The 18,100-nt window shown below is 41.9% G+C and overlaps 1 protein-coding gene across 2 annotated transcripts in view; it reads left to right on the forward strand.

Moving 5' to 3' along the window:
* Window positions 1-16,969, forward strand: part of B4GALT3 (beta-1,4-galactosyltransferase 3) — a 21,112-nt gene extending 4,143 nt beyond the window's left edge. Inside the window, exons 1-7 of one of the 2 annotated variants that reach the window (XM_070766044.1) lie at window positions 2,087-2,177; window positions 2,921-3,211; window positions 4,590-4,825; window positions 8,040-8,230; window positions 9,418-9,540; window positions 14,772-14,876; window positions 15,919-16,969. In XM_070766044.1, the coding sequence (XP_070622145.1) occupies window positions 2,959-3,211; window positions 4,590-4,825; window positions 8,040-8,230; window positions 9,418-9,540; window positions 14,772-14,876; window positions 15,919-16,504 (1,494 nt within the window). In that variant the 5' untranslated portion in view covers window positions 2,087-2,177; window positions 2,921-2,958 and the 3' untranslated portion in view covers window positions 16,505-16,969. Of the gene's footprint in view, window positions 1-2,086; window positions 2,178-2,920; window positions 3,212-4,589; window positions 4,826-8,039; window positions 8,231-9,417; window positions 9,541-14,771; window positions 14,877-15,918 lie in introns of those variants that run through there. The other variant, XM_070766043.1, reaches the window with a different exon arrangement.
* Window positions 16,970-18,100: the final 1,131 nt, after the last annotated feature.

Raw genomic sequence — 18,100 nt, forward strand, 5'->3', positions numbered from 1 at the left:
AATTAGTGAGAACTGACTGTATTTAATAGTTAAATTCTTGCAAAAAAATATTACGCTGGTGAAATTCTGCCAAATACCTGCTCTTTCTCTTTTTAAATATTCTTCCCCTTGGACTATGTGACATGAAAAGGAAATAAAATGCTATGGTGTTGTTTTGTTGTTATTATTTTTATTGTTATCATTATAGAAACATAGAAGACTGACGGCAGAAAAAGACCTCATGGTCCATCTAGTCTGCCCTTATACTATTTCCTGTATTTTATCTTAGGGTGGATATATGTTTATCCCAGGCATCTTTAAATTCAGTGACTGTGGATTTATCTGCCACGTCTGCTGGAAGTTTGTTCCAAGGATCTACTACTCTTCCAGTCAAATAATATTTTCTCACGTTGCTTTTGATCTTCCCCCCAGCTAACTTCAGATTGTGTCCCCTTGCTTAGGATGGATACATGTTTATCCCAGGCATGTTTAAATTCAGTGACTGTGGATTTATCTGCTGGAAGTTTGTTCCAAGGATCTACTACTCTTTCAGTAAAATAATATTTTCTCATGTTGCTTTTGATCTTTCCCCCAACTAACTTCACATTGTGTCCCCTTGTTCTTGTGTTCACTTTCCTATTAAAAACACTTCCCTCCTGGACCTTATTTACCCCTTTAACATAATTAAATGTTTCGATCATGTCCTCCCTTTTCCTTCTGTCCTCCAGACTATACAGATGGAGTTCATGAAGACTTTCCTGATACTTTTTATGCTTAAGACCTTCCACCATTCTTGTAGCCCGTCTTTGGACCCGTTCAATTTTGTCACATCTGCTGCTGTGCTGGGGATTGCTGGCTAATGTAGGAAGTTTTGGGCAGATTGAAATATGAGAAATTTAGAATTTGCTGGACAAGGAAAAACAGAACCGGTTTTCTTTAATTTAACAGGGCATTTAAAAACCTGCAGAAAGAGCGGAAAGATTGCTATCACACGAAGTCAGAACAACTTTGTAAATTAATAATAGTTTTTCTTTGGAAGAAAAAAAGAGGCTATGATGACGGCAATTTATGAGCGGGGATATTTGTAGCGTATCGAGAGTCCAGAAGGAAGCAGAAGGGGTGGACATTTTAAGTTTCTAGTCCTCAGCTCGGGAGTTGAGGACTAGAAACTTAGCAAGCCCACACATACCGAGCAGGAATTGCCGGCCTCCCTGCATTCCTGAGCATTGACTCAAATATATTTGCTTTCTAATGCTTTCTATATCTTCCTTTCTTCTCCTCTTCTTCCTTCTTCCTTTTTCCTTTTTTTCTTTCTTTCCTTCCTCCCTTTAGTTCAGTGGTCTTCAAACTTGGCAACTTTAAGACTTGGGGACTTCAAGTCCCAGAATTCTCCACCCAGGTGGAATGGAAGTCCACAAGTCTTAAAATTGCCAAGTTTGAAGACTTCTGCTTTAGTTGGTAAAGTTGATAATATGTTTATGTATGTATAAATAGAATAGAATAGAATAGAATTTTTATTGGCCAAGTGTGATTGGACACAGAAGGAATTTGTCTTGGTGCATATGCTCTAAGCGTACATAAAATAAAATATACATTCATCAAGAATCATGTGGTACAACACTTAATGATTGTCATAGGGGTCAAATAAGCAACGAAGAAGCAATATTAATAGAAATCTTAGGATACAAGCAACAAGTGACAGTCATACAGTCAACATGGGAGGAAATGGGTGATAGGAATGATGAGAAAAACTAGTAGAATAGAAGTGCAGATTTAATAGAAAGTCTGACAGTATTGAGGGAATTATTTGTTTAGTAGAGTGATGTATGTATGTATGTATAAGGTTGATTTTCTGCGGGAGGAAGGAAAAGATATATACCAGGCCCCATGCAGGGGCCATTCCAAGGCAGATAAATTGTTTTATAGTTCCATGGTTACATATTTTTGCTAATGAGTGAAAAGGAAGGGAGCCTAGTAAAGATCTATTTCGAGTTTTTGTGGTCTCATCAAACAAACGTTTACTGGAATTTGAACCTGTTGGGTGCTGCACGCAAGGCAGGATATTAACCTCTGGGCTATATATTGGCAGGCTGATTACTTTGGGACTAGGAACAAGGACGAGTCGGCTGGGTGGCTTTGGACACAATCGGTGCCACCTCGCAGGGCCGTTGGGAGGAAAAGTAGGAGGGAGGGGAGAGGTGAGATGAAAACAGAAGGAAGATCTAACCATAATGAGTTAGGTGGCATGTAAATTGAATAAATCAAATTAATTCAATTGAATAAGTCAAATTAATTCAATTGAATAAATCAAATTAATTCAATTGAATAAATCAAATTAATTCAATGGAATAAATCAAATTAATTCAATGGAATAAATCAAATTAATTCAATGGAATAAATCAAATTAATTCAATGGAATAAATCAAATTAATTCAATGGAATAAATCAAATTAATTCAATGGAATAAATCAAATTAATTCAATGGAATAAATCAAATTAATTCAATGGAATAAATCAAATTAATTCAATGGAATAAATCAAATTAATTCAATGGAATAAATCAAATTAATTCAATGGAATAAATCAAATTAATTCAATGGAATAAATCAAATTAATTCAATTGAATAAATCAAATTAATTCAATTGAATAAATCAATTTAATTCAATTGAATAAATCAATTTAATTCAATTGAATAAATCAATTTAATTCAATTGAATAAATTAATAATACAATTTAATAAATCAAATTTATACAATTTAGTAAACCAAATTAATTCAATTTAATAAATCAAATTAATTCAATTTAATAAATCAAATTAATTCAATTCAATAAATCAAATTAATTCAATTCAATAAATTAATAAATTTAATTTAATAAATGTAATTAAATTAAATTAAATTTGAGGTGGGCCGTTTCTCACCCTTCCTCTCCCGGATACAGGACCCCGCGGCGGCAGATGACCCGATGCTCCCAGCGCCATGCTCCGCAGATTCCTGGACCGGCCCTGCACCTTGGCGCTCCTGATCGGTTTCCAGTTCCTTTTCATGGCCTATTTTTCCTTCGGCGGCTTCCGCAACCTGGCCTCCATCTTCGGCCGCGACACCAGCCCTTACTTTGACTATTCCCGCCGGCACGATGTCTACTCCAACCTCAGCCTGGTTTTCCAACTGCCGGCTCAACCCAGTATCAGCAGGCCTTTGCCGTACTGCCCGGATCGGTCACCGTACCTGAGTGAGTGTGGCCTTTGCTGCCTTTGGGGGCTTCCAACATTTTTACTATCACATGGCGGGTGTGGCTTATTTTGTGGGTGTGGCTTGCCGACCATGTGACCAGGTGGGAGTGGCTTGACAATCATGTGACTTGACCAAGGATTTTCCAAGAACCTCAAAACTCCCATATCGTTAAAAAATGTACAGTGTTCCCTCGATTTTCGCGGGGGATGCGTTCTGAGACCACCCCGAAAGTTGAATTTCCGCGAAGTAGAGATGTGGAAGTAAATACACTATTTTTTTGGCTATGAACAGTATCACAAGCCTTCCCTTAATACTTTAAACCCCTGAATTGCAATTTCCCATTCCCTTAGCAACCATTTAGATTATTACTCACCATGTTTATTTATTAAACATAGAAACATAGAAACATAGAAGACTGACGGCAGAAAAAGACCTCATGGTCCATCTAGTCTGCCCTTATACTATTTCCTGTGTTTTATCTTAGGATGGATACATGTTTATCCCAGGCATGTTTACATTCAGTTAAACAAAATTATACAAAAAGATATTGACAAAATTGAACGGGTCCAAAGACGGGCTACAAGAATGGTGGAAGGTCTTAAGCATAAAACGTATCAGGAAAGACTTCATGAACTCCATCTGTATAGTCTGGAGGACAGAAGGAAAAGGGGGGACAATATCGAAACATTTAAATATATTAAAGGGTTAAATAAGGTCCAGGAGGGAAGTGTTTTTAATAGGAAAGTGAACACAAGAACAAGGGGACACAATCTGAAGTTAGTTGGGGGAAAGATCAAAAGCAACATGAGAAAATATTATTTTACTGAAAGTAGTAGATCCTTGGAACAAACTTCCAGCAGACGTGGTAGATAAATCCACAGTGACTGAATTTAAACATGCCTGGGATAAACATATATCCATCCTAAGATAAAATACAGAAAATAGTATAAGGGCAGACTAGATGGACCATGAGGTCTTTTTCTGCCGTCAGACTTCTATGTTTATATTTTTAAAAATATTTATTAAAGGCAGATGAAAGTTTGGCGATGACATGACGTCATCGGGTGGGAAAAACCGTGGTGTAGGGAAAAACCCGCGAAGTATTTTTTAATTAATATTTTTGAAAAACCGTGGTATAGACTTTTCGCGAAGTTCGAACCCACAAAAATCGAGGGAACACTGTATATATTTTTAATTGGTTTTCCTTCCCTTTTTTCCTTCCTTCTTTCCCTTCCTCCTTCCCTTCCCCCCCTCCTCTCTTCCTTTTCTCCCCTGCTTCCTTTTCTTCCTTTTTTCCCTCCTTCCCTCCTTTCTTTTCCTTCCTTCCTTCCTTCCCTTCCCCTTTTCTTTTTCCTCCCTTCCCTTCCTCTTTTCAGTTGGCCCTTTGATAGTGAGTTTCAGGCAGGTGCCCACGCTGGGAGAGATCCAGGAAAAAAACCCAGCCGTCGAGTTAGGGGGCAGGTACCGCCCTTTCAACTGCGAATCCCGTTCCCGCACCGCCATCATCATCCCCCACCGCAACCGGGAGACTCACTTGCGGCACCTCTTGTACTACCTGCACCCGTTCCTCCAACGTCAACAGCTCCACTACGGAATTTACATTGTGCACCAGGTACGCGTGGCAGGGCCAGGAAGTCATTTTATTACGAGGCGGGTGGCAAATAAATGTCATAATTTAACAATTGCCCTGATTCGCTTAAGAAACGCGGCAAGATATACATTTGTATCTTAATATTCCAACATTTAATAATATAATATATTATATTATTAATAATATAAATTGTTTTGGTTATAGTCGCGTTAGATAAACTAAGTTTGGTTTTGAAATGTATTAGAATTAGTTTATATACAAAGAATTATTATGAGAAGAACTTTCTTTAATGAAAAGTTTAACAAATCTTTTTTTAACATTCAATTATATATTCAATTATGTATTCTTTTTTATGTACTTAAGTTTATACTTTTGAGATAAGCGGGGAAAATATATCCCCACCTTTTATGTTGAATGTATGTATGTCTGTTTGTCTATTTTATGAAAATTAATAAAAAAATTATTTATAAAAATAAAAAATAAGAAACGCGGCAAGAAAAACGAAACGGGGCAAAACTGAAAACAATTTCTTACTCGCAACTTAAATTTTGGGGCTTCGTTGTGCTCATAAGTTGAAGATTACCCGTGCTCCTTCATGAAAATTTAAAGGGGAATAAATATGTATAAATAGAAGGAAATATTTTTTTTTTACAATTCTTCATTCGTGATATCAGTTATGGCGGAACTTTTTTTGTTTTGCGTGCCAAAAGGGGGAGGAGAGGGGCAGCATACAAATCTAATTAATAATAATAATAATAATAATAATAATAATAATAATAATAATAAAAAACTATAACATTCAATTTTATATTTTCATTTTAATAAAATAATTAAACTAATTCAAGCCAATTAAGTAAACACAAAAAGCTTATATTTTAAAGTTTAGTATTATATTGATATTAGAACTGATTTTAATTAAATGAATCATAATATTAAAATGGAAATATAGATGTAGAATATTATTAATTGTTTTTCTGTATGGATCTGATTATAGTTAGACTTTTTTTGTGTGTAGTAGTTAGACTTCTATGACTAGCGGAGCAATTGTAGCTCCTTTAAATGTTAAATGTTGTTTGTCTAATGAAAAATCAATTAAAAAAATTAAAAATAATAATAATAACAACAACAACAATGTGTGTGCCCACAGCCATAATTCCATGCGTCCTCCCCCTCCTGGCCTGTGATGTCACTCCCGTTTTTCGCTCTCCCCAGGCTCCAGAGCCTTTCTAGGAACCTGGAGAAGGCAAAATCGGCTTTCCACATACATGCTTACACTCCTGGAGGTCCTCCGGAGGCCGGAAACATTCCGTTTGTTGACTTCCAGTTGAACCGGAAGTTCCGTTTTTTTGACTCTCTCCAGTCTTCAGAGCCTTTCTAGGAACTGGCCTGTTTCAAGTTGGGAAACGAGGCCATTTCTGGCCTCCGGAAGGGTGGGGAAGGCCGTTTCCCCGTTCCCTGGACTCCTAGAAAGGCTCTGGAGCCTGGGAAGATTTCTCAGAGAAGGGTGCATATAAATAAATAAATTTTTAAAAGGGACTTCCGGTCCAACCGGAAGTCGGCAAACAGAACATTTCCGGCCTCCAGAGAGGTGGGGAAGGCCCTTTTCGCCCTCCCTGGACTCCTAGAAAGGCTCTGAAGCCTGGGAAGATTCCCCAGAGAAGGGCTTATAGGTCCAATAAATAAATAAATTAAATAAATTAAAAAACGGAACTGCCGGTCCAACCGGAAGTCGGCCAATGGAACATTTCCGGCCTCCGGAGGGGTGGGGAATGCCGTTTCCGCCCTTCCTGGGCTCCTAGAAAGACACTGGAGCTTGGGGAGAGCAAGAGAACCAGGCCTTCTCACCCCTCCAGCGGCTGAAAACAGGCTGTTTCCCGACTTCCAGTGGGCCCAGAAGGCCCGAAAATCAGCTGGCCAGCACACGCATCAGCGCCGGACCTGAGCTCACGTGCCACTGATATGGCTCTGCATGGCACTTGCGGCCCGTGTGCCACAGATTCACCATGACGGTATTATATGCTACCCAGAGTCCCATAATCCAGAGGTCACCACAGTCATGTAATCCAAATTTACGGCATTCCCATCATCCTTGAAGGTTACGTCACCGCCTTTTGCGATCTTCTCACGAGTAAAGTCGGCGATTCGCTTAACGACCGTGTGACTCGCCGAAGAGCTGCAGCAAGTCCCTTAAACCATCTTGGCAAGAAATGGGGCACATAACTCGGTTAGCGGCGGTCTCGCTTACCCACAGAAACTTTGAGCTTCATTCATTCATTCAATCATTCATTCGAACTTGTAAAGCCCTTCATGGCACCGGACCAGACTATCTCAGGGACCGCCTTCTGCTGCACGCATCCCAGTGATCGGTTAGGTCCCACAGAGTGGGTCTTCTCCGGGTCCCGTCAACTAAACAATGCCGCTTGGTGGGACCCAGGGGAAGAGCCTTCTCTGTGGCAGCCCCGGCCCTCTGGAACCAACTCCCCCCAGAGATTAGAATTGCCCCCACCCTCCTTGCCTTTCGTAAGCTTCTTAAAACCCACCTCTGCCGCCAGGCATGGGGGAACTGAGATATTCTTTCCCCCTAGGCCTTTACAATTTTATGCATGGTATGTTTATATGTATGTTTGGTTTTATAATAAGGGATTTTTTAGTTGTTTTAGTATTGGATTGTTACATGCTGTTTTATCACTGTTGTTAGCCACCCCGAGTCTGCGGAGAGGGGCGACATACAAATCAAATAAGTAAGTAAGTAAGTAAGTAAAGAAGGAAGGAAGGAAGGAAGGAAGGAAGGAAGGAAGGAAGGAAGGAAGAAAGAAAGAAAGAAAGAAAGAAAGAAAGAAAGAAAGAAAGAAAGAAAGAAAGAAAGAAAGAAAGCAAGCCAGAAAGCCAGAAAGCCACCCAGCTCACAACCAAAAAAGTAAAATATACAATGCAACATTAAAAGCCCTTAAAGAACAATTGAAAACTGTGGTTGTTAAGTCGAGGTTTTAGTTATTTGCCCAGAGCGGTGAAATCTACTTTTCCTACTTTGCACATATATGCGGACGGTTAAAAAAAGAAAATGGCGACAAGTGGGCGGCGCCTTGCGCTGCTGCCGCTACCGGTTTCCCGAACCACTGGTGGCGGCTGGTACCAGTACGCCTGAACTGGGCCAAACCAGTAGCATTTTACCCCTGTATTTGCCTTACGTTGTGGATAATTCCACCAATCGCGGTTTGTGTCTTTCCCCCCTCAGGCCGGAAACGCCACGTTTAACCGGGCAAAACTTCTTAACGTCGGGGTGAAGGAAGCGATGAAGGACGAAGAGTGGAACTGCCTTTTCCTTCACGACGTGGACCTCATCCCCGAGAACGACCATAATCTCTACGTTTGCGATCGCTGGAACCCGAGACACGTCTCCGTGGCCATGAATAAATTCAAATACAAGTGAGGGGAGAGAGTCTGAAAGAGGAGAAGGCGGGCGACAGGAAGTTACCCGCCGCTCCCGTGATCGACAGGAAGTCTTCGATTTACAGCAGTTTCGTTTAGTGACCGAAATTAGAATGGCATTACAGGGGGGGGGAAAGGGGACTTAGGTACCCTTTTCATACTTAGTTAAAACATTCCCATGTCCAGGACATCAAAATTCAGAGTTTTGGCCACTGACATGTATTTATGACATGTATTTATATATTAATTGAAATGTGATGTGTGAATGTGACGTAATAATAATTAGTCCCCGCGACCGATTAGGTCTCACAGTCGGCCTTCTCTAGGTTCCATCAGCCAGACAATGTCGCTTGGTGGGGCCTTGGGGAAGAGCCTTCTCTGTGGGGGCCCCAGCCTTCTGGAATCAGCTCCCCTTGGAGATTTGCACTGCCCCCAGCCTCCTTGCCTTCTGTAAGAGTCTTAAGACTCACCTAGCAATTAAATCTAGACCCCTCTGGCCTGTGAGGTATAGCTGGGATTGAATTTGTTTGATTGATTTTAATATATTGGGTTTTTAGCTTAGGTAGTTTTTTAATTAATTCGATTTGTTTTGTATTCACTGTTTTATATTGTATCCTGTGAGCCGCCCCGAGTATTCGGAGAGGGGTGGCATACAAATCTAAATAATAATAATAATAATAATAATAATAATAATAATAATAATAATAATAATAATTTTGGGCAAGGGTTCTGACGTTAGATTTTTAGGAGTTATATTTTTATCTTTTGATTTTTTAAAATTGAAATGTGATGTATGAAATGTGAATAATTATAATAATAATAATATATTAAAAAATGGGTCTTTTCGTGAGGGCTGGGCATCAGGGAACAGTAATTTTTGGGGATGGGGGATGCTGTTCCAAGTAGTCCTTATTTTACAACAGAAAAAAACGTGACTTGTGACCAGTCCTCAGACTTACGACTGGCACAGCATTCCACAATCCTATGATCAAAATTCGAGTGATCCTTATGATGCCTGCAGCCTTCCCAGATGGCTTCCCGCGAGTCGAAGGGGCAGAAGCTGGGTTCACTTAACAACCGCCCAATTCGCTTAACGACCGTGGCAAACAAAACATTTCCTGTAAAATCGGGCACGGCTTGCTTAACAACCGCTCGTGTCAACCTCATTGCTCTCTCGTTTCTAGGCTCCCGTATTTCCAATACTTCGGCGGAGTTTCGGCGTTGACCCCAGACCAGTACATGAAGATCAATGGTTTCCCCAACCACTACTGGGGCTGGGGAGGCGAGGACGATGACATCGCCACGAGGCAAGTTGCTGGTTGAACTTTCTTCCCATCCCCACTACTTGATAGGTAGTCCTTGACTTACAGCCGTTCATTTAGTGCAGTGGTCCCCAAACACGGCAACTTGTAAGACTTGTAGAAACATAGAAGATTGACGGCAGAAAAAGACCTCATAGCCCATCTAGTCTGCCCTTATATATTGCCCTGTATTTTATCTTAGGATGGATATATGTTTGTCCCAGGCTTGTAAATTTAGTTCTTGTGGATTTACTAAGCACATCTATTGGAAGTTTGTTCCAAGGATCTACTACTCTTTCAGTAAAATAATATTTTCTCACGTTGCTTCTGATCTTTCCCCCAACTAACTTCAGATTGTGCCCCCTTGCTCTTGTGTTCACTTTCCTATTAAAAACACTTCCCTCCTGGACCTTATTTAACCCTTTGACATATTTAAATGTTTCCGTCATGTCTCCCCTTTTCCTTCTGTCCTCCAGACTATACAGATAGAGTTCATGAAGTCTTTCCTGGTCAGTTTTATGCGTAAGACCTTCCGCCATTTTTGTAGCCCGTTCAATTTTATCAATATCTTTTTGTAGGTGAGGTCTCCAGAACTGAACACAGTCTTCCAAATGTGGTGGACTTCAACTCCCAGAATGCTACGCTGGCTGGAGCATTCTGGGAGTTGAAGTCCACACATCTTAAAAGTTGCCACGTTTGAAGACCTCTGATTTAGGGAGTGTTACCACAACGCTGAAAAAAAGCGACGTAGGGCCTTTTTCACACTTAACAACCGTCGCCGTATTCCCCATCAAAATTTGGACGCTGAGCAACTGACTTGTATTTATCACAGTCGGCAGTGTCCAAGGGTTAACGTGACCTTCCAACAAGCCAGGTCCATGGGGAAGCCAGATTCGCTGACCAACATGTTGCTAACCAAACAAGCCAGAGGAGTTGCCTTATACATCGTACCTGGAAAGGTCATAAAATTGGGCAAAAATTTCCTTAATCAGGGTGTCCAGCAAACCTGGAAAACAGAGAAATTAGGGAATTATCAGGGAAATCAGCAGTTCGGGAAGTACCGGGGAATTATCAGGGAATTTGTGAAAAAAATGGAATACCTGTAAATGTTTTTAATAGGAAAGTGAACACAAGAACAAGGGGACACAATCTGAAGTTAGTTGGGGGAAAGATCAAAAGCAACATGAGAAAATATTATTTTACTGAAAGAGTAGTAGATCCTTGGAACAAACTTCCAGCAGACGTGGTAGATAAATCCACAGTCACTGAATTTAAACATGCTTGGGATAAACATATATCCATCCTAAGATAAAACACAGGAAATAGTATAAGGGCAGACTAGATGGACCATGAGGTCTTTTTCTGCCGTCAGTCTTCTATGTTTCTATGTTTCTAAATCAGGTGGAAAAAACAAACTATTAAAATGTTTAAAAGTTGGAAAAATTTTGTTTAAAAAAAAAAGGATCGCGACGCCTTGCAGAGTCAAGCAAAAATGAGCATAACTATAGCAACAACTTGCTTCCTCAGCTACCAATATTTCTCCATGGCTTAGCCGTTTGGTATGACGTCATCTACGACCGCGCCTTAACAAGATCGCAAGTTACAGGGTGTTGTACATACTCCTGATCAGTTGGAGGAGGATGAAGATATTGAGGACTCGGATTCAGATAGTGTTTATGAAGTAGTGGGGGGCCCGGGGTTACAGGTAGTAGAACAGGTGGGAGGCCAGCCACAGGATGGGGGTATGTCTGTATGTATGTTTGGGTTTTTAACTGCTTTAATAAGGGTTTTTAACTGCTTTAATATTGGATTGTTATATGCTGTTTTATTACTGTTGTTAGCCGCCCCGAGTCTACAGAGGGGCGGCATACAAATCCAATGAATGAATGAATGAATGAATGAATGTATAGTCTGGAGGACAGAAGGAAAAGGGGGGACACGATCGGAACATTTAAATATGTTAAAGGGTTAAATAAGGTTCAGGAGGGAAGTGTTTTTAATAGGAAAGTGAACACAAGAACAAGGGGGTACAATCTGAAGTGAGTTGGGGGAAAGATCAAAAGCAACGTGAGAAAATATTATTTCACTGAAAGAGTAGTAGATCCTTGGAACAAACTTCCAGCAGACGTGGTTGGTAAATCCACAGTAACTGAATTTAAACATGCCTGGGATAAACATAGATCCATCCTAAGATAAAACACAGGAAATAGTATAAGGGCAGACTAGATGGACCATGAGGTCTTTTTCTGCCGTCAGTCTTCTATGTTTCTATGTTTTCTATGAATGAATGAGTTCAGGATCTAGTGAGGGAGAATCAGACGCTCGCTGGGTTAACCCTAAATTCAGAAGGGTCCAGAAACGTAGAGAGCAGAGGTTTGGAAGAAGATATTAAGGAGAGGAATGGGTTAAATATTGTAGTGATGTATTTGGCACGTCAGGGGGCTAGTGGAGAAGAAGGGTGCAGTTTCAACGTTGCCGAAAAGAATATGGAAGTGTTTTTGCCACGCTAAAGTAAGCCAAAGTATTTTGTATTTAGTCAGTGCTGCTGTTTTTTCAAAGTTACGTGGTTAGGAAAATAAATCTTGTCTAAGTGAATCAGGAAAAGGAATGTGAGAAATGCGGCTAAGAGAGAGATAGCGGACCGAGTGCTGTATGAAATGTGTTTGAAGTACAGGAGAGCAGAGAAATAAACGGAGTTGCTTTATTCATGAAATGATGCATTTAATAAGAGTTATTTGTAATTACTAAATTTCTACCAGAAACCAGAACACAGGGAAATGTCAGGAAAATATCAGGGAATTTCAAAATGCTTTCCCCCTGGACACCCTGTTAATAACGGCCTTGCTTTGCCACAGAAATTGGGGGCTCCATTTGTGGTCGTAAGTCGGAGTGGTGCAGTGGCCTAGAGGTGGAGCTCTGGCCTCACAATCAGTTCGATCCTAGGTAGAGGCATACGATGAGAATATTATCTGGTGAACAAAACTCCACACTGGCGATAGGTACGGCAGGCGGCCAGTAAACGCTCTGCTAGCTCCGTTCAGTTGCCCAGGAATCCACTCCAATGCAATTCATCCTGTTTTAACGACCCTATAATCCAATGCAAGGGATTATAGGGTCGTTAAAAGAGGATGAATTGCCGTACGTCGAGGTCTACCTCTACTTCGTCCTGCCCCTGAGATCTTAACCTTTGCATGGAATTGTGTTGGCAGGCGAGGTCATTCGTAGCCAGGTAATAAGAGCTTGGCGCTCTACCGGTGGTGTTTCTACCTGCCTGAACACTTCCTTAGCCTTCCTGAGTTTGCTCTCCAGCTGCTTTATAGAATTTGAATTTTTTTAAGTGAAATATCCACCTTCTGATCCTGTTTGGGGAAATTGTGCCACGCTATTGGGCCAAAAATGGGATTAAAAAAAAAATCAGCATAATTAGGAAGAATAATATTATCTCTTGGACATGTATCAGCCTGTCTGTCTGTCTCTCTTTTTAAATTTCTTTCTGTGTCCTGTTTTTACATCACCTCTGTTTGTCTGGTTGACTCTCGCCTTGCATGTAACGTGAATTTCCTTTTCATTTCCTGTTTGCAGCATTTTCCCCCCCATTCTTCCATTTCCTGTTTTGCAACTTGAGTGGCACCTGTCTTCGCCTTTCCGACATATCATCTTTGTTTCCCCCTTTTCTCTGCTTTTTTCCCTTCTATCTTATTCCTACTTACCTGTTCTTCCTCTCCTGCTCTTTCCTTCCCCTTGTTTTCCTTCCTTCCTCTTGTCTCTTTCTCGCTCCTTCCTTTCCTTCTGTTTTCCTTCCTCCATTTCTTTCCCTTCCTTCCTGTTCTCCGATTCTTTCTCCCTCTTTTTTCTTGTTTTCCTTTCTCCATTTCTTCTTCCTGTCTTTCTCGCTTTAACTGTTTTCCTTCCTGTTTTCTTTCTCGCTCCTTCCTTTCCTTGTTTTCCTTCCTCCATTTCTTCTTCCTTCCTGTCTTTCTCGCTTTCCTTTCCTACTGTTTTCCTTCCTGTTCTCCTTCTCGCTTTTCCCTTTCCTTGTTTTTCTTTCTCCATTTCTTCTTCCTTCCCCATTCCTTCTTTCCTGTTCTCCATCTTTCTCTCTCCTTTCCTTTTTTTCTTCCTTCCTGTTCTTTCTTGTTCTTTCCTTTCCTTGTTTTCCTTCCTCCACTTCTTCCTTCCTGTTCTTCCTCGCTCTTTCCTTCCCTTGTTTTCCTTCCTCCATCTTTCCATTCCTTCCTTCCTGTTCTTTCTCACTCTCTTGTTTTTCTTCCTTCCTGTTCTTTCTTTTTTCCTTCCCTTGTTTTCCTTCCTTCCTTTCCCTTCTGTTTTCCTTCCTGTTTCACTTTCTTCCTTCTTCCCTCCCTCTTTCTTGCTCTTGTTTTTCTCCATTCCATTTCTCCTCCCTTCCTCCCTTCTCTCCTCCTTCACCTTCACCTCTTTCTCTAATGAAGTCCTGCATGCTCATTTTCCTTCACACCACATTACAATTAGAGGCTGTGATAGCCAGGTAAGTTTTTATTTTATTTTTAAAGGTATCTCAGCCATCCTCAAAACCAGATCTTTCTCCCACTTGTGCTTGTAGGCTGCTGGACTCGTTTTTAATTTGGAAAAGGCCTGGTGAAAAACCTCCGCTGATTTAAAATAAAATGGTTTTGAGGCTTGGCCGCTGCCCTTTTTTAGCTCAGAAAAAAAAAATTGTAATTTTAAAAACAGTGGCTCTTAAACTGAAGCTAAGCCAGGCATCTCTTAGAGGGGAGAAGAGCAATTTGGGATGTCTAGTTGCTTATCTGGTAATCGAGGGTCCAGGCGATTGTCAAAAAACAGAATCTGTATTTTTATTTTTTATGGAGGGGCTCTTAATTTTATGTCGAGATTTGGAACAGGGAAAATCGAGCCAATCAGTTGAAGATCTACAATATTTTTTAAAAGAAAATCAAAGATTTTAATCCCCAGCCTCTTGGATTGATGCTGGCTTTGTTTCGTGTTGTGCTTGGTTGATTTAAGAGACGCCTTGTGAATAATTTAGCTTCCCTATATAGTTCTCTTCAAATAGATGCATGTTGGCTGGGGGATTCTGGGAATTGAAGTCCACCCATCTTAAATTGTGCTGGCTGGGGGATTCTGGGACTGGAAGTTCCGTCTTCTTAAAGCAGGCTGGCTGGGGGATGCTGGGAATTGAAGTCCACCCAGCTTAAAAGTTGTCACGGTTAAAGGAACAGGATCCTATTTTTTTCCAGGGTGCGCTACCGAGGTATGAAGATTTTACGGCCACCAGTGTCTGTCGGCCATTATAAAATGGTGAAACACGACGGTGACCAAGGCAATGAGCAGAACCCACATAGGTCAGTATAAAAGTGTGTGTGTGTGTGTAATGCTGTACCATGTTGCACCAGGCACAACACCAGCTATAGGGAGCTTTGAATAAAATGGCTGCCTTGTTTGGGTAGCCACGATATTTTTTTAAAAAAAGATGTTGAGATTCTGGAAAGATTGCAGAGAAGAGCAACAAAGATGATTCGGGGGACTTGGAAGCTAAAAAAACCTCTTGAACACCTGGTTCTTACCAAGAAAAGTTCGTAAGTAGAGGCGTTCTTAGGTAGAGGTACAGTGTCCCCTCGATTTTCGCGGGTTCGAACTTCGAGAAAAGTCTATACCACGGTTTTTCAAAAATATTAATTAAAAAATAATATGTTTAAATATGTGAAAGGGTTAAATAAGGTCCAGGAGGGAAGTGTTTTTAATAGGAAAGTGAACACAAGAACAAGGGGACACAATCTGAAGTTAGTTGGGGGTATGATCAAAGGCAACGTAAGAAAATATTATTTTACTGAAAGAGTAGTAGATCCTTGGAACAAATTTCCAGCAGACGTGGTTGGTCAATCCACAGGAACTGAATTTAAACATGCCTGGGATAAACATATATCCATTGTAAGATAAAATACAGGAAATAGTATAAGGGCAGACTAGATGGACCATGAGGTCTTTTTCTGCCGTCAGTCTTCTGTTTCTATGTTTCTAAATACTTCGCGGTTTCCCCCCCTATACCACGGTTTTTTCTGCCCGATGACGTCATATGTCATCGCCAAACATTCGTCCACCTTTAATAAATATTTTTTTAAATAAACTTTAATAAATCAACATGGTGAGTAATGATCTAAATGGTTGCTAAGGGAATGGGAAATCGCAATTTAGGGGTTTAAAGTGTTACGGGAAGGCTTGTGATACTGTTCATAGCCAAAAATAGTGTATTTACTTCCGCATCTCTACTTCGCGGAAATTCGAATTTCGCGGGCGGTCTCGGAACGCATCCCCCGCGAAAATCAAGGGAACACTATTACTGTATGTCATTAATTTTTTTTGCTCTCCGCCTCTTTGTGTTCCCAGGTTTGATTTGCTGATCCGGACCTTCCGTTCGTGGAGCCAAGACGGCATGAATTCTCTCTCCTACAAGCTCCTCTCCAAAGAGCTGTTGCCGCTCTACACCAACATCACCGCCGATATTGGCACCAACCCTCAGGCCACCAAGATCGGAAAGGGTGCCCTGTCCGACTTTGGCGGGAGGGATTTTCCGCGAGACAGCAATCACAATTTCCGCCAGGAGATGTTGCGCAAGACGCCTTTCGCCAAGCTCTCCCAAGCCATGGGATGGAAGGACCCCCCTCCAGAGACAGATAGAAAGGGGGAGAGGCCCACCCCGGTCTCAGAAATCCCGAGCCCCGGAGCTGAAAAGAGGGAGAAAAGCTCTGTTGCTTCGATCTACGACGAGGCGGACGCCACCCTTGAAACGTTCAGCGAGGCCGCCCCCAGCCCAGAGGTCCTCAAACGGGTTTTCGAGGATCGCGACGAGGAGACAGCCCAACTTGTACAAGTCGATTTATCTTCGCCACGACCTTTGTCCGGATACGCCGCGCCCAGCTCGGCGCTCCAACCAGACTCTGCAAATCGCACCGATGCTAGAACCGCGGATTAAAAAAAAAAGAATGAGATGACACCTGAAGTCTCGTCAACGAGAGGTCGAAATTTAGAATTATTCTCCTCGTCCCCCCGCTCGGACTTCAGGGAGGATCCGTCCGTGGTTCTCCCCAGGCCAACAGAGCAAAAGGGCCCGGACGGAGGTAGAGTGGACAAATCAAGGGGGCAGCTGAACGGGGCAGGCAGGACGGCCGCTGGGAATCCTTCGAGAATGTGGTTCCCGTATCCGTGGGTCGCCAGGGGATTCTTCCTTCCCGGATGTAGGGAATCTACCGAGGGCCCGTATTCCTATCTCGCGCTTCTTCGTAGGACTGGATCCCCGCTCGGAGGCGACCGGAAGCACGGGAGGGATCGGCTTGGGAAAAGGGGCCACTTTCTCGTGTCCCAAGATTTCTGTGGATGGATATTTTTGGGTGGGAAGAGAAGAACTCCGCAGCCTCGATAAAGGGCAGTCTGATCAAAACCCTCCGGCGTTCATTGTCCACTTTGCACTTTCGTTTTTTAAAAAAGTAGGGGAGTTAGGGCTGAGCCTTGCCAACCAGCTCCCATCCTCTTCTCCAGTGTCAGGGAAGTTTTAACCTGCGTTGCGTTGACTCCTCAACTTGTGAAATAGAATTTGGGATGGAGGAGGGAGGGTTTTCTCCCACCGCAGCTTTGCACACAGACACACAAGTGATCTAGCCAGGATCAATAGAGGGAGGGGGGCATTTTCTGGTGGAAAGACCCTCCTGGGACACTCAGCTTCTTCTCAGGGGCAGGGAAATCTCCCCCCTCCCTCCGAATCTAAGCCGTTTGCTCGTACAATCTTGGTTGCTAAATTCTTTCTTCTTTTTCTTTCTCCATCTCTTTTTCCCCCCTCTTCTTTGCCATCTGTTTCATTTTTTTCTTGTTCCCCCTTCCCTTTTTCTCTCTCTCCTTTCTCCATCTTTCTTTTCTTCATCTCTTCACTCTTCTCCTCCCCTTTTCATCCTTTCTCCATCTTTTTTTCCTTCTCTTCTTTTTTTCCTTCTCTACTCCTTCCCCCCTTTTTGATCCCTTTTTCATCTTTTTCCCCTTTTCCTCCTTTCTTTCCCATCTCTTTCTCTTCTTTCCCATTTTTTCCTTCTTCCCTTCCGTCTCTTGCTCTTTTCTTTCCCCCCCCCCCCCAAACTCCCCCCCCCCCCACACGAGAAGGAAATTCCCTTTGAAATTTTTAAAACTCTTTTAATAAAGCTATTGAAGCCAACTCCTAAAGTCTCAACATCGATCTAAATCGGGGGCCCACAAACCTGGCAATTTTAAGACTTCTGGACCTCCAACGCCCAGAATTCTGGGAGTTGGGAAGTCCACAAGTCTTAAAAGTTTGCCAAGTTTGAAGACTTCTGATCTAAATCCTCTTTAAAAGATCTTTTTAGAGTCGGTCTCTCTTTAACGCGGCTATTAGATCTCCCCGCTGGCTGTTCCAGAGGCTTGAATGGAGAACAAGAGATTTTATTACTATTTTAAGCGGCTGGACTGTTTTGTAGACTCCCTGCACCCACCCACCCAAACGAGGTGGGTAGGTGGGGAATTAGAATAAAAAAATTGCCACGAACAATCACCCTCTGTTTATCTC

This window comes from Erythrolamprus reginae, chromosome 13 (assembly GCF_031021105.1).
Source record: "Erythrolamprus reginae isolate rEryReg1 chromosome 13, rEryReg1.hap1, whole genome shotgun sequence".
Classification (NCBI taxonomy): Eukaryota; Metazoa; Chordata; class Lepidosauria; order Squamata; family Dipsadidae; genus Erythrolamprus; species Erythrolamprus reginae.